Source organism: Engystomops pustulosus, chromosome 1 (genome assembly GCF_040894005.1).
Source record: "Engystomops pustulosus chromosome 1, aEngPut4.maternal, whole genome shotgun sequence".
NCBI classification, from domain to species: domain Eukaryota; kingdom Metazoa; phylum Chordata; class Amphibia; order Anura; family Leptodactylidae; genus Engystomops; species Engystomops pustulosus.
The window spans coordinates 33,258,896-33,284,896 of NC_092411.1; the positions used below are offsets into that span (position 1 = coordinate 33,258,896).

The 26,001-nt window shown below is 40.0% G+C and overlaps 1 protein-coding gene across 3 annotated transcripts in view; it reads left to right on the top strand.

Annotated features, from left to right (window-relative positions):
- Positions 1-26,001, top strand: part of ERBIN (erbb2 interacting protein) — a 136,683-nt gene that overhangs the window by 82,264 nt on the left and 28,418 nt on the right. For all 3 annotated transcript variants that reach the window (XM_072137357.1, XM_072137376.1, XM_072137366.1), the window contains 7 exons: positions 3,118-3,235; positions 10,586-10,664; positions 13,401-13,490; positions 18,121-18,177; positions 21,524-21,587; positions 23,396-23,470; positions 25,549-25,693. In XM_072137357.1, the coding sequence (XP_071993458.1) occupies positions 3,118-3,235; positions 10,586-10,664; positions 13,401-13,490; positions 18,121-18,177; positions 21,524-21,587; positions 23,396-23,470; positions 25,549-25,693 (628 nt within the window). The remainder of the gene's footprint in view (positions 1-3,117; positions 3,236-10,585; positions 10,665-13,400; positions 13,491-18,120; positions 18,178-21,523; positions 21,588-23,395; positions 23,471-25,548; positions 25,694-26,001) is intronic.

The following is a 26,001-nucleotide window of genomic DNA, read 5'->3' on the forward strand; positions in this document are numbered from 1 at the left end:
CTAACTTCTAAAGAGGTGCCAACACAGGGGTCTGAGCCTAAAACTGATCCTCCAACTAAGGTCAACCCTATATAAAGTCCATTACAGTGCAGCATATACATGATCGTCCAACTAAGGTCAACCCTATATAAAGTACACTACAGTGCAGCATATACATACGGTGCCAACAGTGATGAAAACCGTATGAGTGCGTCTCGCTTGCGCAATGTTTCTTTTTCTGGTGAACGTTACGGAGTGTTCCTCCACAAATATTTTGGCCGCTGGTAAAGATAACGTAATATGAGATCATCACTGTCAGGGCTAGGTGATGACAGCTAGGCATAAGCTGTAGAGCATTATGTGATTTACGGAAACAATGTGAACATGCGACACAGCACATTCCATGTATCGATGGCAGCAGAGGAAATGCGCCGCGTCCTGATCTTAGGTGAATGTTCATTATTTACAATATATATCATGTGTGATCTTCATATATGTAGAAGAACATAAACCTGTTTACACCCGTCCTCTATGTAAACGTCAAATCCTGGTACATGGCAGTGGCTGTTGGTTGTGTTATTACAGATGTAGGGCGGATGGATTTGCATACACTTTTTATGATCCATCATCTGTTCCCCATTATAGTAATTATGTACATTAGAAGACAAAACAAATACTGAGTGATTGACCCCCATTTCCATATGGCATTACTACAGATCTCTAGACTTTACCAGTGGTAGAAGCCAAGGAATACTATAATATACACACACTTTAAGGGGCAGTCCAGAATTTGGATATTGATAACCTATGTTCAGAATAGGTCATCAGTATCAGAATCCTGAGGGTCCAACACTGAGATCACCCAGATTAGTTGCAATGACCAGAAGGTGTGCATACAGAGGTAAACAACTCCATTCTTTGTACAGTGGCCATAATAGGTTATTGCATTTTAGCTCCCATTCACATGGATGGAAGCTGAGCTACTGATTTATGGGGATGCTGAGAGTCTATTCATTGACATGAAGGGAAATTGAAACGTTTCATTATAGGTTTCGGAGGATCACAACTTTGTTTATTGCGGTAGCTATATTTGTAATGTACTTTTTATGTTGTATATGTCATGATGCTTATTTCACAGGTGCACCCAGATGCACTAACCTCATTTGTATTGTGTCCATATAGTATCTATATATAGATTTTATGCTTCTGTTTACTCCTCTATACAGCAGTAGAATATTTGTGTTTGGAGCGTTGACTCATAGTTTTATTGTAGAAGGTTGGTAAAAAAAAAGCAGGTCCATAAAGTCCAACCTATAAAATTTATATACAGGTGGTCCCCTACTTAAGGACACCCAACTTACAGACAACCCCTAGTTACAGATGGACTCCTCTGGCCCCTGTGACCTCTGGTGACCTCTGCATGTCCATGCCGCTTGTGAACATGGTGGCACAGCCTGTGCAGGCGCATCGGCTCCTGTGACGTGTCCGGCAAGAGGGGACATGAGCAGAAGCTTCACCAAGCGCAATGTGTCAGGAGCCACTGCACCAGCGCAGGCTATGCCGCCATGTTCATAAATGGTATGGATGCAAAGGTGGTGGCTCTGCAAAGGCTGCTCGTGGTGTGGAGTAACCTTAGTCACGGGAGCTCACAGAGGCTATTCCACACCCCAAGTAGCCTCTGCAGGTCGTTTGTATACAACAGATACATTTAAGTATAAAAAACTGATGTTCAGCTTTACAAAAAATTGGTAAAAAATGTACATGGATGAGGGGGCAATCGGAAACCTACCTCCTGGATCTACTAAGAAAAGTAGAACAGTTCTTAATGTGTTCTTAATTTGGAGAGGACCTTTGGATGATGTGGGGAAAGCTGATAAATAGATTCTGTGGCATAACTATAAAGCTTCCTTGTTGTTGTGAAACATGTGTAATGTGGCCTCCCCAACTTGGCAGTAATGTTAAAGGCCATACAAATTAGAGAAGGGTTTTCTAAATCTATCCGCAACAAATGGACAGGGAAATACATATTGTTGCTTGCTGTCATCCTGGCCACCAATACGCATCCTTCGTTTCTGCAAGAGATAAGCTTTAAGCCTTAAAGGACATCTACCACCAAAATGAAAGACACTATGCACTATGAGCCTGAGGCTCATTTTCATACAGTCCTTCATCCTGGTGGTGGATGCCCTTTAAATGGACTCTACCGCCTCCACAAGCATTATAATCTGCTGGTTGCATGTTGTAGATGACTGCAGTGTGATTTTGAAAGTATATTTATTACTTATGTCTCGTATGATGTTTCAGAGAAATCCCCATTTTAATCCTTATGCTAATTAGGTAATTGTGCACCAAGTTTGTGTCCTCAGCACCTGGATCACAGACTGCTATTCCTACCAAGACAACTACCCTCTACTTCAGATAAGCAGGAGTTTTGTCTTTTGAGAAGCATGATGCTTCACTGGAATAAGGAGGAAGTGATTTAGATGGGAACAGCTCCAGGTGTCGAGGACAGAGCTTGGTTATACCAACTGCCTCATTAGCATAGAGATTGAATTGAGAATACCTTGGGAATGGAATAATGGAGCAAAATTTTCAGAGGTATATTGAAAATCAGAGTGCATTTCTCTCAACTAAATTCCACAAGCAGATTATAACAATTGGTTCAGGTGGTTGATTCCCATTTAGTGTCTCTCATGTTCCCGTCTCTGTTTTTGAACCTCCATGTACATTCTACTTAGCTGAGAAAGCATTTTAATAGTAAGGTCATCAGCTGTCTGCCTCGTACAGATGAGAAAGTGAATGTGTAGGAGAGGGATATTTGGGCCCTTTGGATAACCAAACCAACTTCAGCCTTTGTCACTATGCACTTTACATTCTGGTTGGGTTTTAAAGTCATAAATTGCTATCAAATAACGAAGTGTATTTGTCATCCTATAGATTTACTTTGTAGAGTAAGATCAGAGTAGAACGTTGGGAACCTGTGGTCTGTAAGATGAGCAGTCACTGCATTGTATCGGCCGTAACCCTATCCCCCATTGTTTCCATGCATATTGTTTCGCCTCTGTTTTCCCACCATCAGCTGTGAAGTAGAAAATGGAAGCTGACTGCCATTTTTTCTCTGTCTTTCTGTCTCAATAGCAACTATTCAACTGCCAGTCTCTGCACAAGCTGAGTTTGCCAGACAATGACCTAACAATATTGCCAGCATCTATAGCAAATCTCATTAATCTCAGGGAACTAGATGTCAGCAAGAATGGTAAGTACTTTCCAAAGTTAATTGAATTGTGTATCAACAAGCCTCTAAGTACTGCGCTTGGTGTAATATTTGCTTGTGATAAGATTCTCTGTCTAAAGACCATTTTACAGTCTGTATAAAGCAATTTTGGTCGCCTTCAAGCTTGGAGACTAACGTATATGACTATCATTAACGGGGAGCCATAGAGGTTGCAGAACAGAATGATATAAAATGTTATTTCTAGAGTTATAATCTGTTATTTCATATACACCCTCATTTCTTTTTATATTATTACTTAACGAGAACCTGTCACCACATTTTTTGCACAAATACATCTACTAACTGACTGACACCCTATTTTTAGCTAAAAATTGTTTACCTTTAAATCTATATTATGTTATATGACCTGGCATCAAAGGAGGCGTATCCTGTTTAGCCGATGCATCCCAACTACTACTCCTCCCGTGCTTCTTTTCTGCATTCAACACTTAAAATCACCCTGCTTGCATGACATTGTGTAAGGTCCTTTACCCAGTTACATTTGCAATGTCTACCCCATGTATGTATCTGATCACATGAAATCACAGCATGGACTTAGGGCCGTGGTGGCTAACCTATGGCACTGGTGCCAGAGATGGCACTCAGAGCCCTTTCTGTGGGCACTCAGTCCATCACCAGAGAGGACTCCAGGTATCTTCCTGCAGTCCCAGACAGCCCAGGACTTGGTGTGCAAAGAGTTATTTTAAGCGCTACCTGGGACTACCGGAGGAGTGGGAATGTATGGACAGATCTGGATTATCATTGTAGCTCCTGCTCCGGCCCTGACAATTCCTCCTGTTTATGGGAATCTGGAGGGAAGCTACAATGATCATCCAAATTTCTTCTATTTTCTGCTTTATTGGTGTCCTCAGGGTCCCGGTATCGATGAAAGCTGTGACAGCAGGGAGTATAAACCACAAATTAAATTTCTGTGTTGGCACTTTTGCGATAAATAAGTAGGTCTTGGTTGTAGTTTGGGCATCCGGTCTCTAAAAGTTTCGCCATCACTGACTTAGGGGCATGCTGTGATTTCATATGATCAGCTACATACATGGGGTAGACAAATTGGGTAAAGGACCTTGATGACATCACCCTGGTCACATGGAAGAAGTGTCCAATGATGTAACAGAGCTCTCTCTCTCTCTCAATGTTCTACACAGCAGCATGTCTGAGCAGTGAGGCCTGTAAATCAGGAACAAGGAGACGGGGCAATTCATTTACAATGTTCATTTTGAGTTCATTTGAAAACTGAAAAAATATACTATACATACAAACGTAACTCCCCAAAAAAACTAAAAAAAAAAAAGGTCTCTTAACTTTTTTTTATTTGTAACTATCTCTATGTGATATGAAAATATGCAGCAACATTTTTTTACGGTATTGCACAAAAAAAGAAAGTTATTAATTGGTATGAAAATTTGTTAAAAGCCTTTTAAGGCCTGGTCAAAAAGGGGTTAAAAGTTTAAAGTCCACAGTAGGTTTTTTGCCAAATATGATAATGGGAAACTTTGTTTGGTGGTTACGTGATGATACATCAAAAGGGGAAGTCAAGAGAGAGGATAAAAATTAGGAGAATTTTTTTGGATACATAGTATGAAGTGGAGGAGGGGGTGGGGATGCGATAACAACTGGTAAATTACCAAAAGTAACCTTACGTAGACGAGTGTTGGCGGAGAGTCCAGGTGACGCCTGATGCTTTCCAGCTGCTCGACATGTGCACCACTTTTCTACATTTCACCAACTTTTATCTACATTTTGCAGATCAGTTTTCCACTTTACAAGACAAAAAAATAAACAATTTGTCCTGGAATGTCCATCTTCCCGGGATTCCATTCCGCACATACGCTTTATTTCTTATCTATAAGGCATCAGAACAATGCTATTTACCTGTCAGTAGAGATGACATCTTGAATTTATCACGGGCCGAGTCACAGGTGGTTAAATGACTTAATGATAAAATGATACCCAGCACTTTCCCGATTGATGTAATTGATATAAGGCCTTGGAAATCGCTGAGTTCTCGGCCCCGGCAGCTGCTGATGTAGAAATAGAGAATGAAAATATAATAGACAAGGGCTGATTGCACGGCGGAGGGTTAGTGAATTTTTGGGTGTCAATCATTTACGCCTCTGACACTGTGGGAGTGCTGTGTTTTCTGCTATTGTGCATCTGATGAGAGTTTAGGGGAATATTCACACACCATTACATTTCCATGTTTTCTGCTCTCTACCCAAATAGTATCCTGTGGTGGACATGAAGCGTGCATACTAGAATTCAAATAAATAGCTTCTTATTTTGTGTGTATGAGATAAGTATAAGAGACTAATTCTTTTTTTTTCTTCTAAAAACTAAACTATTTTTGGACTCCTGTTTTTGACAAATCTACCATCAAAATCCATCATAATAAACCTGGGGCACTTACTCATAGATCCATGCACCGTGACTGTGGCAATCTTCTTATAATTGTTATCCATGGCCTCCTTCCATCTTACATCAACTATTAAAATGATGATATTAATTCTAGGGGTGTACCAGACCTCTTCACAGACTGTTACACTGTGCAACAGTCTGTGAAGCTGAAACTCAACACTGTGTGCTGAAACTCACTCTAGGTTATTGAGGAGGGAGGGTGTGCCTGTGAAGCTGTAGCACAGAGGGCCTTTGTTAACAACACTAGGAGCCCTTCAGGTTTATTAGCATAGTTATAAAAGTTGATTTTAGAAGGAAAGTAGGCCATGGGTAGCAAATATAAGAAGATTACCACAGTCACGGTGCCTGGATCTATGAGTAAGTGTTACTGGTGTAGTTTTGGGGTTATACTAAATCACAATATTAACCACACACAGGTCCTTATTTACTGGTGGTTTAGGGTCTCAAGTTGGGCTTTGCCAAGTCCTTAGGTGGGTACTATAAAAAAAAAAATCTATATCTATAAAATTTATACTTTCCTAAAGATGGGTTCGATGAGGCGCATTGGACCCATCTCTGGTTCTCCCCATGCCTGTGTAGTACATGAATTAAGCTGGAGCTGTACACATCATCACATGTGACTGCCCAGGCTCTGGGAGCATCAGAACCAGGTAAGTATTAATGTTTTTTATTTTATTTTAATAGCAGGCACCAAGGGACTTTCCAAAGGGCCATTTGGGACACTAAGCCACCAGTCAATTAGGACCTGTGGGTGGATTAGGGTTAGAGTGATTTTAAGTTTCAACATGAAATTTTTCTCACAAGCCAAATATCCCTTACTTTTTGTGAGTAGTGTATAAAGTGACATTATTTTTGTTGTTATTTAGTAAAATTATTCATAGGTCTGACATCTAAGATACCACTGAGATACGTTTTGGTCGTCTTGGATGTATCTGACATAGATAAGCACAAAGTCTTCTTTACCATCTGAAATGTTGGTAGCCCCTGGAAAACTGATCATGTAGTGAGGACAGTTATGTTTTGGCATCTTGAGCGTTGGCTTTTGTTGATGTCCTTATTTGGATGCTTGGAACCTCGTGTTTAACAAGACAGAATGATGAACGTAAACTGCAAGCAACACATAGTAGAGATCTGTACAAGTTTACGTCTGTTATAGATCCCTGAAAGTGTTTCCACTCTGCTACTTTTCACAATAAGCATAATTGTTATGTATTAGGTGTCAGGAGTGATGCTAGCCATAGAGATCTAAAGAGACCCGGCCTAAGTGTCTATGGTAGAGACATATATTCTAGTCGAAATGACCAGTTATACTAAAAATAATCTAACCCTTGAACTTTATTGCCCATTACCAACCCTTTGGCTATGTCCATGACTTAGTTTGGATCCCAAGGTTAGGTTTTAGGATTAGCTTGAACCACCAATTTGTTTCCTTCAGACCATTCACTTAGGGAATGTTGTAGACCACTATGGCCCAGACAACACTAAAATAGTTAAGACAAACGCCCCAACACCAATGTCTTACCTACCTATATAGGCAAATGTTTTGGCTGCTTGCATGTGCCTCTAGGTCCTGCCAGTGGTTGTCATGACCTAAGAAACTGAAGCTTGATAGATTTATTGTGAAATGTCCTATAGAGATTGCTTGGAGGGTTATGACTACCCCAACCTAAATAAATAGGCAAGCTGCTGAAGTGCCATGGCAGAAAACGCCCAAGTTTTGGACTATAAGTCCCACCAGATTATAAGGCGCACCATCAATAAATGACTGCTAAAACGTCTAGGATCATATATAAGGTGCAAAGGATTATAAGGCGCACCTGATTATAAGGATGAATGACCAGCAGGTGGCAGACCTGTTGTCTGTAAGTAGGTTCATATATAAGGCGCACCTTTGATTTCTGAGAGAATCAAAGGATTTTTTTGTGCTCCGTATAGTCCGAAAAATATGGTACTTAACTGAGAATTGAGCAGGGTTTTCTATAAGGGGTAACCAATGTATTTTCAGCTTTTGCTTAGAAAGTCAAGTACCAAATTTATTTAAGGCCTCATGCAAATAACCATGTGCACAAACGGGATGCAGACAGGGAAAGTTTGTGGTCCATTTCGGCCGGGTGGAGATGGGGGAGTAAGAACTGCTCAGCCCTCCCATCTCCATATGAGCTGAGCGCCACAACACAATACGGGCAGGAATAGGACCTGCTCTATATCATGTGGCATGGTTGCCCACCTCGGTCACAGTGCAGTAAAACACAGTGGGGGAGATTTATCAGAAATGTCTGAGGTAAAACTGTTCTAGTTGCCCATATAAACCAATCAGAGCTCAGCTGTCATTTTGTAAACAGCTGTTGGAAAATAAAAACTGGGCTCTGATTGGTCCCCATGGGCAACTAGAACAGTTCTGCTCTCAGTCACTTCTGATTAATCTCCCTAAGTGTGCTCAACACTGTGCCCATGTTGGCCCAAAGGATACATATTTTTGTATGTTTATAGTTCTGTGAAAACGTTCACACAATTTAGCCATAGTTAGTATAGGGATGACATTCAGATAACCCATTGTGATATGATAATGGGAGAGGAAATCCTCCTTTCCTCTGATGGCTTTCTAGGGTCTCCTGCATCCTGTCTATACACCAGGGGATTTGTTGCTTAGTCACATTCTGTCATCTTGTAAGTAATTATCACATATAACTTTTCACATTGCTGACCATAACAATATATCCAATGCTAATGAGGCCTCAGGGGCAAGAGCAAATCTATAGACAGATGCCTTTTCCTCCAAATACCTTAATTGTAGCCTTAAAACTACATGTAGAATATGGTACGGTCATTTGTACCGAAGAACCATCCTATGTAACTTACAGGCCTTAAGCGTCATATCTGCGGTCAGTTGCTTGTGGCCCATGTGTCATTGCCGTATGAGGTCCACTCACATGCCGATAACCATAAAAAAGACTTCCTGAGCCGCTAACACAGACCGGAATAAAAATAATTGGCTCTCCATTTTTGGAGATGGAGAAATATAGAGAAAATCTTCATTCATGATATTTAGACAATCCAATATTGTAGTGTAATCTTTCGATCCACTGTGGGATCTTCAGAAACGGTTTGCGTGGAGAAGTAAAAACGAAGTGCCAAATTTTTCTGTGAGTGATTTTGCACGGGTTAGTACCCTGTTCGAAGCACCATGCTATGTATCCTTCTTCTACAGATAGGAATAGGACCTGCTCCGAGTTACATGGAGTCTGTTGGATATGGCCCTGTATATACCATGGCCCTGTATATGAGCCCATAGCACACAAATTAATTTCTGTTAAATCAAAGGATGACAACTGCACAAAAACACATGCATGAGGCTTCCGGGGAAAACAATGGAAATCTTTAATTACATCAATAACCAACAAAAAATTGGTTATTTTCTTTTAGATATTGCAAGGTTCTTGCAATGTAACCTACATAGTAGAAAGTAGCGGCACTCACCGAGATTCGTACGAGGCAGCACATAGATAAAAGCACAGAGTAGTGTTGGCCATGTCGTACGTCCAAGCGCTTTCTGCTCAAGAAACGGCTTGAAAAAGTGCTTGGATGTGCAAAATGGCCCGTCGCCACGCTCTGCACTTATCTATGTGCTGCATCGTTTAATAAAGGAAGTCTATGTGAATATTGGCGAGCGCCGCTTATTTCTGCTATGTGGATTATATCGCAAGGACTCTTCTTTGTGCTGAGCACTGCCTGATAGTACTAACAGCTTAAAGGGGTTGTCCACTTTCAGCAAATAATTGATTTGGTTAGTGTAAGTAAAAGTTAAACAATTTTCCAATATACTTTCGGTATCAATTCCTCACAGTTTTCGAGATCTCTGCTTGCTTTCCTGCTATAGAAAGCTTCTATGTTTACTTCCAGTGGATAGAAATGTGACCATGGTCACACAAGTGCACGACTCGTTATTGTAACAAAGAGTTATGGGTGACATGGTGGCTGAGTGGGTAGCACTTCTGCCTTGCAGCACTGGGGTCCTCGGTGCTAATCCCACCCAGGTCAACATTTGCAAAGAGTTTGTATGTTCTCTCCGTGTTTGCGTGGTTTCCTCCCACACTCCAAAAACTTACTTAGGTTGTTTAGATTGTGAGCTCCATTGGGGACCGGGACTGATTTGGCAAACTCTGTGCAGCGCTGCGTAATCTGTAGGTGCTATATAAATATAAGGAATTATTATTATCAGAGCTGTGTGATATGACGAGCCGTGCACCTGTGTGACCATGGACAGATTTCTGTCCACTAGAAGTAAACATAGAATCTTTCTATAGAAGGACAGCAAGCAGAGATCTAGAAAGTATATTGGAGAATTGTATAACTTTTCCTTAAACAAACAATATCAATTATTTGCTGAAAGTGGACAACCCCTTTAAACTTACTGTTCTGTGTTTTCGTATGCCTGCCTCCGTTTGCTCTACTTGGGACAATGGTGCCATTGCACAATCCTCTTGGATTACATATTGTAAGGTTGTATAGGGAGACCAATGACCGATAGAAGTCATTTCGTGGTTGACGGAATCTTATTATTTTACTGCAACACCATGTTGTGGGTAGCCTCATAATGGCATTTTAATATCCGCAGACATTTCTCCTACACGTTATCTAATTTTTGGGATATTCTAGTGTGGGCGTACAATGAGTTATTGTCATATTCCATATCAATGGCTTATTTACAGAGCTGATTTGACTGATGCAAATCTATGGCATTACCAAAACAGTGAAGCTTGTATATTATAATTTTTCTGTTTTTGTGCATATTTTCTACATTTCAGTGCGTTCTAATTTTGAACTGGTTGTTTGTGGCATTTGTTTTGTGGATTATGTTAAATGTCTGGACAGATACTTAAGAAACCCTCTCCTTATTAACAGGTATACAGGAGTTTCCAGAAAATATTAAGAATTGTAAAGTTTTGACAATCGTCGAAGCAAGCGTCAATCCAATTTCCAAGTAAGTATCATGAAGTTCTTGATTTTTCCACCTAAACTCGTTTGAGCGTAGCAGCTAGTTATTTTTTTACAATTCCTTTTTTCTTTTTTTGGGGGGGGGGAGAGAGGGGGCAGATAATTATTAATTAAACCAGTGCCTAATAATTAGTTTAATTAGTCGTGTTCTTAATCCAGTTACCTGTAACATATTGAAATGATTCCAGCTGATTGCTCCATGCATGGAGATGATGGCAGAAAAATCTATTATTTTTCTCCATCTGTAAAGGCTTCAATCGGTGACTGTAGGAGGGGATAATTAAGAGGTTTGTGACATGTTACGTGCAACCCAGGGGACTAAATGATTATTATTACTGAAAACTGCTTAGCGACGAGAGCTCGGAAATCAAGACTCAAACCCCCTGTGCCCTTTCCTCAGTCTTCGCTTCTGTGCATTTTTCAAAGGGCTTTCTCTCTTTAATGGCAAATGGATTATTGAACAGTTTGCAGGAGTGCGTTTTTTTTTTTTTTTTTCTGCCGACCAATCAAGAACTTGAAGCGGATTGCAGGACCTCATTGATTTATTGTAGAGAAACTGCAGGAATCCGACAGTATATCAAAGCTTCCTATTCCACGAATAGGCTGCGCTAATTATCTTTAGTTTGTAATGTGCCCTAAATCACTATCGGTGTCACATCAGCAAATATACACAAGTGTAGTCTATACACCAGAAGAGGCTCATAGGGAAAAGGTGGACTAGTATATTTTAAATGTTCTGACCTTTAATTGAATTATGTCAACCTGCATAGTCGAAAACGTGGCTTATAGTAATTGTCTAATGAGATAAAAAAGTAGCGTCAGCACTCCTGAAAAATCCTCTTTTATTCAGATGTACAATGCCGTCAAGGAGGTAGGTCTGCTAGTCCAGGCAGTCAGGTAGCCCCACCTACTGACTACCATATGCTCCGCCCATTCCAAGCATCATGCGTGCCAGCCCTGCCTCCTTAGACCCAACTGTCATTCTCCTTCAATGCTGTGAACTCGCACATTTACTGACATTCAGTCTGCAGCCCAGCTATGAATCTCGGCCGTGAAGGCAGATAATGGGCGGGTGTTAGGAGGCATGGCTGGCATGCATGATGCTTGGAGTGGGCGGAGCATATAGTGGTAAGGAGGAGGGGCTACCTGACTTCTTGGACAGCCCTACCTCCTTGACTGTGTTTTTCATTCAAATAAAAGAGGATTTTTCTAGAGAGCTGAAGTGCACATATGACAGAATGACCTCTGGGGCACATGCATGATATATTACAAAGTGCAGTTTGCGGGTTTTTGGATTTTTTGGGACTTTTTAGGTGCATTTTTGTGATTATGCCAAGGTCTTAAGAAGAGCCGGTGGTTGGTTTTCGTTGCAGTGTTCCTAACTGTATCTTTCCAAGACAGATGCTTTCTTTGTTTTGCTACTGTTTAGGTGCAAATTAGAGAGTTATTTGGTGCAAAACGAAGTACAACTAACCCCATGCTTAGTTTCATTCATGCACCTAAAAAGTTGCAAATAATGAAAAAGCTTGCAGATCAGAGAAAAAAAAAAAAGAGGTCTGTATCACAATGGTAAATTTCGAAAGATACATAGCAACAACATGAATCAAACATCCACTTTTGGTCAACCCCTTTTAAGAGGGCTGGCTGTCTGGCTCAGTTTTTTAGCCGAACTAGAGAAGGGGGGTACGCATTGTTGGAGGTCACCTTCAAGAATAAACTTAGAGGGAGAAACATCTTTGTTGGTGTTTAAGACGAGCTGTGGAAGAGAAACTATCTGGAGAACAAGTGACATTGTTTTAGTATTATGTCCCGATTTCAAACAGTTCCTGGTCATGTGATGTCACACAGGTGCATGGCTTGTTAGCATCGCAGAGAGTAATCGGAACTGTGTGTTATAACGAGTTGAGCACCCGTATGACTTTACATGACTAGGGATATAAAGAGCGTGCATCTGTGTGACATCACATGACCAGGGATTATAATGAGAAGTGCACCTGTGTGACATCACATTACCGTGGACTGGTTTTTATCAACAGGAAGTAAACAATGAAACTTCCTGTAGAATGACAGCAAGCAGAGATCTAGAAAACTGTTAGGAATTGATACAGAAATTAAATTAGAAAATTGTTTAACTATTCATATAAATTATTTGCTGACCGTGGACAGCCCCTTTAAGTTGTCCTGGCCAGTGGATGTGTATTTACCATTGTAGTCCATAATGATGTCACTTTTTGGTAATCTTGTACAAAATATCCACTTTAGACTTGATCACGTGAGACCACGTCCTCGGTGGCCGATTTTGAAATCCTTGAGTAATTTCCGAACTAATTAAAGAAATGTAATAAGTTCTTAAAAATTGGGTTACTGTTACTTACCCGTTGACTGAAGCTCTTGCTCCCGTGTGTATGTAGCCTGCCTCTAAACCCCTTGTGTTACATTGCATTTATTATGTCAAGTCTTTATGAAGTGCATTGAATAAACTGCTCTTGATGGACTCCAAAGTCATTTACTGTGTTAATTATCCGGAGCTGCCTGATGTGACAGTTTTATATCCTCTATTAATAATTTTTTGTTTTTATAATTCTGGATCTGTTGCTTCATGCAATTTTTCAACATTTTATGTACATTAAGGAATTTCCTGTTTAGTAACATTTTATTTGAATGTTTATGTTTATTTCTAATTATCTAATTTTTTGGTAATATTTTCTTCTTCTCCTCGTAGGCTCCCAGATGGGTTTTCACAGCTGTTAAACTTGACTCAGTTATACCTAAATGATGCTTTTCTTGATTTCTTGCCAGCTAATTTTGGCAGGTGAGTTGGGGGCGATCCTATGCTTTATTTGCAGCTGTCTTGATTTAAAGGGATGTAATTTTTCATTTGCAATTTTTACTCGTCGGAAGCAGCAATCGTATTCCACAGATGTCTCAGGAATGACATTGCTATTAAGCTCGTATCTTGGGAGTAATAACTATAATGTAACCCTGATGCACATATATCCAGACTGTGGTGATAACGTCAGTGGAACAAAATGTAGGCGGGAGGAACAGACGTTATAAAGTGGGAGACGGGCAGTTTTTATATATTTTTTTTAAAGGGAACCCGTCACAAGCGACCTTAATTTCACTAAAGACAGGTTGCAGAAGTCCATCACACTGCATTGCAAGTATGCCTTTCTGTCTTTTCTAAGCATTTGCATTACAATATAATTGTGTGTTCTAACTTACCTGGCTTCCTGACAGAGAGTCCTCTGTGTAGTCCCAGAGGTTGGGCTTTTGTTTGGCTGCATTTAAAAAAAAAACCATGTGACTTGTTTGTGCTGCTCACTCACTCCTCAGCTCTCAGCCCCCACCTTTGTGCTCCTGTACATGAACAGAGCTGACAATAGTGGGAGAGGGAGGAGCTGTACAGGAGCACAAAGGTAGGGGCTGGGAGCTGAGGAGTGAGCAGCACCGACAAGTCATGTGTTGTTTTCTGTAATGCAACCAAATCAAAGCCCAACCCCTTTGACTAAGCCGAGGATTTTTTCAGAAAGCCAGGTAAGTTATAACACACAATTATGTTGTAATGCAATTGCTTAGAGAAAGCAGAAAGGAATATTTGTACTGCAGCTATAATGGGCTTCTGCAACCTGTCTTTAGTGAAACTGCGGTCCCTGGTGACAGGTTACATTTAAGGATCTGAAACCATTTACAAATCGTCTCCAGCAACCATGGACGAAAAAGTATCTAAAATGCATTTGATCTTGTCAAAAAGAAGTCTGAATGACCATACAATTGAACAAAAAAAAGATGAAAGTACAATTGGGGGTATGTGTCCCAATTTTTTTACTTATTTTATGTTCACACATAAATTTTTCCTACTTTTTGCTCCCATGTGGCTGTGTGACTTTTTGTGTAGATTTTGCTTGCTGTCAGGCTTTAGGCACACAAAAATTTTGGGATGTGTGCTATCCGTTGTTTCAATGGCTAACCCGCGTTGTCATGTATGGGCTCATACACGTGGCTGGGGGTAACATGGCTCTGTGTTTGAGCTGACTGCCCGAGCTGCAAAACTCGGCATAGGGTCCTATTCCTCTCTACTGCTTTCAACCTATGATGTGCATGAGGATCGGTCATTGGGTCATATTTACGAAGGGTCATGTGCCAGTTTTCTGTCGGACTTTGCACATTCTTTTAGGTGTAAACTGCTTGCACAGGTATTTTAAGAAGTGTCCACGACACATTGGTGTTGCACACAATCCTTTTGTGGCGCACTGCACTATTCTGAATGCGACACAAATTTCTGCCCTGAAGGGGGCATTACGGTGCTCAGTCGGACGAGATTTTGTGCCAGATTTATAATGTAAAGTCCGACAGAAGTGTGTTGCACGCCCCATGTTTAAGCTGCACCAAAAAGAAAAGTTGGTGCACTCTGTCAGGGCAGTAAAAGGAGCGCCAGATTCATGAAGAACGGGCACCATAAATCCTGAATCTGGTGCCCCCTGAACTCTACACAGGTAAACTGCACATGTGTCCCGTGTACCCTAATGTCTCCTCCTATCTGGAGTTATATGAATCTTTGCTTGGAGGTTCCAAAATAAAAGAAGCATAACAGACTAACAATAGTCAACCACAAATATCATAGTATCATAGTTTACACGGTTGAAAAAAGACACTTGTCCATCAAGTTCAACCAAGGAAGGGAAGGGATTGGATGAGGAAGGGATTTAGGGGAAACAATTCTATATAACATAACTACATAACTAAGCATAAAAATTTGGGAAGACAGAATGATGGTTCTGTTAGCCACACATGCACCACTGAATGGCTAATAGGTGTTTTGCTAGGAATAGGGTCCTTTGCTAGACTGAAGGGGATTATGGGTAATATGCTCTACATAGAGCATGGTGATCTTAAGATATGTTGCCAAACTTGTGATTGCCGTCCGTATTAGTCTACAATATGTTACCATGTGAACTTGTTGTTGTATTTATTTAATTTTTTTAAGTAAATTTGTATTTGAGGTACAGAAGTCTTAAAGGAAGGGATACCCACAAATTAGTCTAAAGGTGGAGGTTTAGTCAGTGGTCTGTGTCACTAGATGTGACCCACCAGTCCCTGACCGTAGAGACCCTTTAAGGTCAGGTTATCGTGTTTACATTTTCCATTTTACTATGTGATGTCTAGTTTGTGCAATGTTTTCTATGGTTATTAGCTCTGTACAGTTATTGTCCCTACAGATCTGTTATTGTTTCTAGTTTCTTTCCTTCTGTGTGCTCTTCTTGCCATCTTCGGTTTTGTACTCTCAGTGACTCCTTACCCTCCATCTGCCCATTATTTTCCTCTCTCCAAGACACGAGGCAGCCTTCTCACTGCTTGCCCTTTGTAGTTCGCAGCCAACATTCGCGGAGGTCTCCAGCCAAGTTCACACTAAAAATACCATGTCTTTGCACTGTTGAACTCCTATGTCAGCAAATAAATTCATTTTTTCTTCTTGTTAACCCACGTGGGAAATCCTCTCCGAATGTTCTCCGGCTTTATATTTTAAAGGGTGATTTTGCTGGGATGTGGATTTTATTTTCTTGGCCTTTTTGATTGATCTCAGATGCTTTTAAAAGATTTCCATCAGACTGACTTTTGCATGATGTGATTCTTGTGGGGTTTGTAGGATTTTTTTTTCTGTATTGGTCTAAATCAGTGACCTAAAACCTATTGTTCTTGTTCAGCTCCGTGCATGGGGAGGGGACCGGTTGTGCTTTAGACCTACATGCTTGCTGGCCATGTTTTATTGAATAATGATGTAATGCAGTAAGAGAAGAGCTCTTCCCATACCGGCCATAGAGAGTCCACACCAGGACACGGCTTCTGCTGATGAAGGCTTTATACTTGGTGTTAATATCCCATAATCTATTCCATTTATGTTCAAAGATTTATGTAACTCATCCTGTTTAAAGGTTTTGGAGGTTTTTTGCTTTTAGGTTTGTTGTGCTTTATTACTTTCATTGCAGTTGTTATTTTGTCCATAATTTGCTGGCATTTAAGGTTTATTTTATAGCATAAATCTATGGAATAATACTTATTGTTACAAGAGAGGTCCACTAAACTGAATGAGCATGGAAAGATGGGCACGCACATGTGCTCCTAAAGTCTACCTGTTGCCCGTGTGGGGTGCTTTATAGGCTTGCAAGACGTAGACCTGGGGCATTAGATGGGCGGTTTTGATGTCTGTGTGCTATTGTTTTTGTTTTTGGATGCATACAGACCCATTGATTCCTGTGGGTCTTTTCACACATAAGTCTTTTTTCATGGACAGCGAGAAATACATTTTAGCATGTACTATTTTTTTCTCCCATGCAGATCACAGACCTCTATACAAGTCTATGGATCCACAAAAAAAAAAAACCAAAAAAAAAACAGCTCGGCACCTGTATGTGGTCTGTCTTTTCTCAAAAGCTAGGCAAACAACTGGACAAGGAAAGAACTAAATTAGAAATGAATTTTGTGGAAAGAGGAATACAAGTGCACCAACCACACCCCTGGTGCACCACAAAGCTAATATGCATATATAAAAAAAACCTGAACATTTTGAACTGGAAAGATAAATAAGCTGATATTTATCTATCAACTGCCCAATACAGTGTTGGGTGTTACTTCATTTGGGAATTGGGAGACTAAATTAATGCCAATAATAGTTGCGCTGAGAGTAAAGCAAGATTGCTCGCTATTGACAAATTCTAAAAGATGGATGGAATAGCTATAAAAACCAAACAAACTCAAGAAATGATACCCAATTCAACACTTCTCTTCAGTCTTTGGGTCTTCTTGCTCCCGCCTGGTCCCTTTCAACGTATAGGGAAAGACCACTCATTCAGTCACTGGTTAAAGTGGGTTTGGTTTGTGCATTTTGAAAACGGGGTATCCAACAAGGACCTGGGAAGAACTTGAAGTATTTTTCAGACTGTAAGGCGATTATAAGGATTATAAGGCGCACCATCAATAAATGCCTGCTAAAACGACTAGGTTCATAAATAAGGCGTACCTGATTATAAGACGCACCTGATTGTAAGGATGAATGACCAGCAGGTGGCAGACCTGTGCACAGTTCAAGGCAGCTGTTGTCTGTAAGTACGGTTCATTTTTAAGTGCACTGGACTATAAGGCGCACCTTTGATTTCTGAGAAAATCAAAGGATTTTTTGTCCAAAAAATATGGTACTTCTCTACTGTTCTCCAGCTCTTGCCATTCCATGTGGACATATACCCTAAACCAGTGACACAGACCTACTGTAGTATGATGTATTGATGGTTTCATAGACAAGTCATTAGTGGTTTTATGGGATCCATGTTTACTATAAATATTCTGAATTATGTGAATTATCTTCTCTATTTTCACTGCCTTTTTGCTATATTTGTCCATATTCTTGAGTCACTCATTTTAATTATCTACATACATTATTTCCATAGGCTTACAAAACTTCAGATTTTGGAACTTCGAGAAAACCAGTTGAAAATGTTACCAAAGTAAGTGTGTCTACTGATCCTAGTAACCTGGTTACTTTTGCTTTGTTATCGGAAAACACATAAACCCAATATGTAAAATAATTTACACTAAAGTTGCCCAAAAGCTTGAGTTGAGGTCTTTTATTATGACCTGCATGATGCATTTTTTCTGTATTTTTTTTAAATGGACTCTTGGATGAAGTCTCAAGAAATTTCAATACTTGAATCGAGTTTAGAGGCTGCAGAGGGAGAGTCACTTCAGACATCCCCTACCTTGAGTTCTATATCACTGAGAAACATGATTTTGGTGTCATATTTAAAGATAAGAATCTCATCTTTCAGAATGCATCAGGCTTGGGGTTCTGTAACCCAGGGAGTTTAAGACATATTTGCAAATGTGAGCTGCAGATAAAGATCCAATTCATTCCTTTTTACTGCCTGTTCTGTAGTTCACAGAACCAGAAACCTGGTGTGATTTGAAAGATAAGATTATTATCTTGAATATGACACCTATATGTTTCAAGTAACTACAGAACCTAATATAGGGGCACCTCAAGTGACACCACCCTTTTAAACTTGACTCCTCTCATGCAAAATATGACTCTTCTCTGCTCATTCTGACATAACTTTGGGAGTGATTTTTTTAAATAGGTAAATATATAAGATTTCACATGAAAGAAGTAAATCATGAAAAGACGTTTCATACTCTACCTGAGGGGGCTGGTATTTTAATAAAAATTAAACTACCAAAGTAAAACCTGGTGACAGACGCCCTTTAACTTTATATATTTTCAGTTATTTATATACAATTAAAATATATGAAATGTAAAATCATCTGTATGTCCATCATCATATACTTTGTAATTAAAATGTTATAATATATAGGAGCAGGAATTCAGGCTTTTACTCCACCACTAGGGGGAGACCACTGAAGACAGATTTATTATTCATTTGAGCAAGAGACCTATGACAGTATTAACCTCCGCCCAGAGTATTTATTTCTTTGTATTTTTATTTCGCCAAATTTAGTGTCTTTTGAGATTGATTATTCCCGTGTTACCAGAGTGTTATTTTTATTTTATTTTATGACGTGGCAGATTAAAACCAAGGCTTTATCAACATTATCCAAGGCTCTGAGCCAGTGTTTGGTGGATGTAGCTATGGAAGCAGTATTGTTTCTGTAGTAGCGATATCTTGAGATGTGGCTGAAGCATATTGTTTTTTTTTCAGCTGCCTAACAATTGGGGTTACCAGGCAGCAGAGTTTGATTTGTGGATTGTCCAGCTGGAACAACACTAGGAGACCTAATATTCCTGATACATACATGCAGAAAATTTTTAGTATATAAACTACAAGTCTTGCATGATTATAACATATGAGAGACTACATTTTCAGTCTAATTGTGATTAAGTTGAGTTGTGTATAATAGGCGGACCCATGCACAGACTAATTGTAATGAATGGTGCGATGCCAGGTAGCTGCAGCGAGGCGCCCTGGCTGTGGTGCTTGTCTGACTGTGCGCCTGCCTCATTAGGGCACACCCTTTATTATACTGTCAGGGCTGGGATGAGGTTGTTTGTTGAACTTGCATTCCTCCAAATCACGCACTTGGATCTTTGTGTGTTTTTGCTTCATTTTTCATTGGATCGGCCTAACAACAATCCTGGCTCTGTTCAGGAGAAAAGATTCAGCTGTGGACCAGAAGGAAAGCAAAGAGCTCAGAACTTGTCAGCACAACATCCTCCTCTGATTGTTGTTGTAGATCTAAATTCTATGATTATTATATATAACTATATGTATAATGTATACAATATATGATGAGCAATAACAGGACCTGATTACAGACTTGATGTTAAAGTACAATATATGTGATCCCTTTATACGAGTCTAAATATGAAGTGCACCAGGGGCGTAACTACAAGGGTAGCAGCCATAGCGGCTGCTACTGGGCCCACAGTGTCAGGGGGCCCCAGCATTTGGGGTTTTGGGTATGTATATGCTGTATGTGTATTTGGTTTGTGTGTACTGTATATGTGTATATGCTGTATGTCCGTATATATGGAATTGTATGTATGTATTTGCTTTGTGTGTCTGCATATGTGATGTGTTATATGCTGCATGGGTGTATATGGTACTATATGTAAGTGGGTATATGCTGAATCTATTCTGTATGTGGTATACATCTACTGTTTGTATTCTTATGCTGCATGTGTGTATATGTTGTTTATATGCTATATGTGTGCAGGCAGTCCCCGGATTATGCACAAGATAGGTTCCATAGGTTTGTTCTTAAGTTGAATTTGTATGTAAGTTTATTTTATAACTGTAGACAATTTTCTTTTTGCCCAGGGACAATTGAGATTCAATTTTTTTATCTGTAATAAGAACAATGATTATCAATGAGGCTTGATTACAGACACCTTACAGATGATTATTGCAGTCTGGGACTATAGTTAAGCATCCAGAGAGCTTCACCAGAGGTCACTGTGGGTAGTCGGTTCCGTTTTTAACTAGGGGTCGTCTGTAAGTTGGATGTCCTTAAGTAGGGGACCGTCTGTATGTACATAAGTATATAATTGTGTGTGTATAAATGTGTGTGATCGTACCTCATGTGTGAGTTTACAAATATGTATTCAGAAGTTGGCTTTGAGGTCCTGCCTCTCCTATTTAAGCCCCTGAAGTGCAAGCTCTGCGGAAAACATCTGTCGTTCCTCTGATCACCCTCACATCCAGATAGTACATATGTCTTATGGACTTCTTGCTGTGGAGGACTCGGTGCGTGTTTGTGAATTACAAGGACAACTCATTGATTTCATTTCCCCTGTGACCACTCTATACAGGAATTGAATACTTGCCGCAGGTTGACAGGAAACCCCCTTGAAGCCAGCAGTAGGATGTGTTACACCAAAATCTACCAAAATAACATTCGGCTGACGTTTTGTTTTGCAAAATAGCCTGCAAATTTGTGGGGTTTGCATGAATTGTATGTTTGCACACTTATATACAGTTCCATTCTACAAATAGGATTGGTTTGGGGTTTTTGAGCCCCGGGTACAGTATATTCCCATTCACAGCAAAGGCGATAATGAAAGTGTTGGGGTCTTGGGTTGGCGGGTATTACAACACTTCTGTATACAAGGATTAGGCTTTTTTTTTGCATAAAACTGGAAAACCCCTTTAACAGGAAAATCCACATTTACTGCAGAATAAAAGTGAAACTCTAGTAGTCCACATGACCGCAGGGTTTTGCTGCTCTTGGGTTGCCCTTCTCTAGTCGGTGTCATGAGGATATGAAATTTCATTCTAATATATCTACTGCTTTACCTACAAAAATATAACCTGGTTCTCTGACGCCTTCCTCTTTCAGAACTATGAATAGACTTACACAGCTTGAGAGACTGGATCTCGGAAGTAATGAATTCACAGAAGTGGTAAGCGTTGTGAAAAGCCCCTGTTCGTGTTCATGTCTTATGATTCCATTTTGTTTAGGGAGTTACTTGACACCAATTTTAAAGTTTTCCTTATTATGTCAAAAAACCCCTACACACCCTTTATAATTCTTTTTCTAACATCCCTGGGGAATTCTATCCATTTTCACACAGTTACAGCTTCTCTTAGACCAGTGCCAGGTGCCAGAGGTGGCACTTGGAGCCATCTTAATGGGCACCCTGGATAAACAGGTTGAGTGACTTAAGGCCTCCTCCTGTATTCCTGGGAAGCCCTGGATGTGCTGAGTCCAGCGCTATTTTAAAGCCACACTTTATGAGCTTCCTCGGGCTCAGGAGGACTAGACTATAAAGTTCTAGCTTCTTATGTTCTTATCCGATTCACCCCTCCATAACCCCCTATGGACATCAATTTGCTTATGATATTTCTTGTATTGTATGGTTACATGCCATATGCAGAACACTCTTTTACGTACTCCTTAACATAGTCTTCCTATTCTGAGGCCTGCTCTTATCCGGAGAACAGCGGACCCTTGTCCTGCGGCCAAACTAAATATAGAGTTGTCCACCAATATGTTCTGCGTCCCCTGGACTCCATTGGAGAGCTGAGACAGACTGTATTGTAATTTGACTCTCCAATGCACTTGAATACAGAGCATCTCTAGGACCAGGGCCGACGTTAAGGGGTGGCAAACTGGGCATTGCCCAGGGCCCCCTGTCCTAAAGATTTTTGTGGGCAGAGGAGGTATTGCTCCTATATCACCCCTTAGTTGATTGTCTGGGTGAAAATTCTTATCTATGTCCTATCTATAGATCTATCACCTCTCCGTCTAGTTATCTATTTTCTATAATTTGTCTAGTTCCCATCTATTATCTATCAATAAATCAATCCATCTTCTATCTCTCTTCTGCTGTATCTATCTCTCATGTCTATCTTCTATCATCTATCTATATATAATCTACTTTATATTAATCTATCATTTATGTAGAAATCTCTATCATCTTTCATATTTCTCTTCTATGACCCATCTCCCTCTCATCTGTCCATCTCCTATACAATTCTCCTACAGTCCCATATTACAGATACTTACCTACTACTGTGTGTAACTACAAAGTGTTATTATTGTGCAGGGGTAAAGGAGCCTCTTACTGACTGTGACTGCTCATGAAAAAGTTTTATTTTAGGGCCCCGCTTTTAGTTTTGCCCAGGGCCCCACTTTGCCTAAAGTTAGACCCTTACCATCTTATACAGTTAGTATATAACTCCTTTATCCATCTAGTGTCTGGTTGTGACCTTGGGGCTTGTTTTAAGGGGCCTATCCATTTTTCCCTTTGGCTTGGGTCGCCCCTGACTCGGTGTGTAGCAGCGGGGTCAGTCTTTTGATGGTCAGTCTTTTAACAATAAAGGCAAAATCTTTTCTAAAGTGAATATACTTTCATCTGAGAAGGTCCTGATTGATGATGGACTCTCGGATCTTCATGACCCATTAGGGCTTTGATATTGACTGACTTCTCTAATATTCTTTGAAAAGCTGGAGGTGTGTAACGCAGACTAATACTGACAGATCTGGCGTCCTCATTGTCTGATTTTCAAAGTGGAAATAAATGACCTGCCTCGCGTTTCGTGTCATAGACGCACAACATTCTTACATGCAGCCTGCAGTGTTCTCTGTTATAAATGTGAACTTGTGTCTACTTCCCTTTTACATGTATTCATTCATGAATCGTATCAGTATCCTGATGAATTTTATATATAATGTGTATAATTGTATTTCACCTCATTTGTCTTTTAGCCTGAAGTACTTGAACAATTAAGTGGGATGAAGGAATTCTGGATGGATGGCAATAGACTCACCTATATTCCAGGGGTATGTATGTGCCATAATGTAGCAGATCAAGAATATGATGTGAACGTGTGTCACGTCTGCCGTAGGTCTCCATTATTAGTAAACACTAAAAAAAATGTCTTCTGCATTCCTATGAACCAACATGCAGGAGGTAAACATTTCAGTAATCTTGAAGATCCACTTTTTTTTTTCTGTACATGGACCAGCACATCAATGCTGAGAATGTGGGGTTTATTTTGTTTTTTGTATTTTGGTTATAAATATATATTATAAATATAAATTTTTTAGAATTTTCATACCAACAATAATATTGTAGACATGCGACACCCACCTCAAATGCCCCCTACAACCTGATATATGATGGGTAGACTGAATTTAAAAAAATTTAATCAGCACTGCAAACTGCAGGAAGACTGGCAGATCCTATTTGAAGGAAATATTTAATCAAAATCCTGATAAACCAGGGACACTAACTCATAGATCAAGGCACCGTGACTGTGGTAATGTTCTTATATTTGTTATCCATGGCCTCTCCTTCCTTCTAAAATAAACTTATACAATTATGCTAATGGTCCAAATGGGCTATGGAGGGTCCTATCAGAGCCCATCAGTGCAACAGTTTCACTGGCTGTTACACTGTCTTCCCTCCCCCTGCTCCCTCAGCTTTTGCCTTCTCCCTCAGCCTACTGTAATCTCACAGAATCAGAGGAAGTTTTAGCACACAGAGGGAGGGGGGGATTGTTCCTAGCATAGTGTTGGCTCATACCGGTACCTTTTCTGGCTCATTAGCATAATTATAAAAGTTGATATTAGAAGGAAGGAGGCCATTACCACAGTCATAGTGTCTGAAAATATTTACACCTCTCCTCACCTATGTTTCCTCTTTTTTATGAAATCTCATCCTTTTACCTATTAAAAAATCTTCTCCAAAGTCATGTGAAAGTGAGCACAGGAGAGTCATATTTTGCTAAGATAAGTCACTTTTGAGGTTGCACGGGGAGTCTCAATGAACTTCGATATTTATTGCTTGTAAGCTTATATACTGCTAGCCAGTAAAGTGGGAACAGTTTGTATCCTTACACCCTCCTTATTTGAGTTGATAGTACAAGTATGAAGGACATACAGTAATATCAAATACATTTATGAAAAGCATTTTGTAGATTTAAGGTAAATTCTGCACCTATTTTAAGAAAAAGAGGCTTATGATTCCTGTCTAGTGGCTCCTGATAATGGAAGTGTAGCCATGCACCAAAATTCTCTGCTGCCCGAGGCTGGCTATAGAAAGGCGACCCCTGCTTCCCCATTCAGTAGTAATGTATCCGATTATTTTTTAGTAGGTGGGTTCTCCATGCAGTGTCTCACACTCATGATGGCATTAGGTGCGAAGAGATACTATTGTTAAGTGTCAGGTGCTACTTTGTAGCAGATAACTGCACCCCTGATGTTGCCGCCCATCCTGCTGCAGGTGGTGTCGCCGCCAGAAGCAAGAGGCCAAACTCGCCTTTGCATACAGGTGCAGATCTACTAGAGTTTCATGGTGTATAAATTTTTGTAACACTCCTTAAAGTACTACCCTATAAACATTGCCCGGAATCATTAACCATTGGTAGTATTTAATACATACTATCTCCGAAGAATTTGTTCTCCAACTTTAACTGTAAAGGAGTCTTATAAACTTTAGATGGGGCCTTTTTCCTGGACACAAATGAAGCTGAAGGAATTCCGAACTGTCCACCCCAACCGCACTCTGTAATGTACGCATCATAAATCTGGTAATATGGAAAGTTAGATGTTTCTGCTATGGGGAATTCCATTCTAATGCCTTTGAATATCTTCATTTACCCTAAGAGAACAAATGTGTCACTAATCTGACATGATAGCTTTTCCATCTTCCCATCCCATCACGCAGGAGGTAAACATCTCAGAAATGTAAAACCTCCAGATGATCCTCTTTTATTTCAAGTATTCGAGAAGAACTGAACAGCAAAGTCTTTGTTAAGAATAGTGAGATTCTTCCATCAGAACAAACATTCATGTGATATATTAATGAACACCGGTCATACGCCGTCTTACATAGGCTTTCTTTTCTTTTCCTATAGTTTCTTGGAAGCCTGAAGCAACTAACCTACTTAGATCTGTCGAAAAACAACATAGAAATGGTGGAAGATGGAATTTCGGGGTGTGAAAATTTACAAGACCTGCTGCTGTCAAGCAACGCAATACAACAGCTGCCAGATTCTATTGGTTTGTATCTAGATACAGTGTGTAATATGCGGGACATCCGGAAAATAAAATATATGGGTGGCATTGGGGTTAATGTTTGAGAGGAAGAAAACTTTCCTTTAAAGAAAATCTCCCATCAAAATCCATAATGATAAACCAGAGACACTTACTCATAGATCCAGGCCCTGGTCTATCTTTCTTATATTTGTTATCCATGGCCTCCTTCCTTCTAAAATCAACTTTTATAAATATGCTCATGAGCCAGAGAGCCCCTCCGCTCTGGTAAGTCACCGCAGCCAGCTTCACAGGCTATTACACGGTCTCTCCTC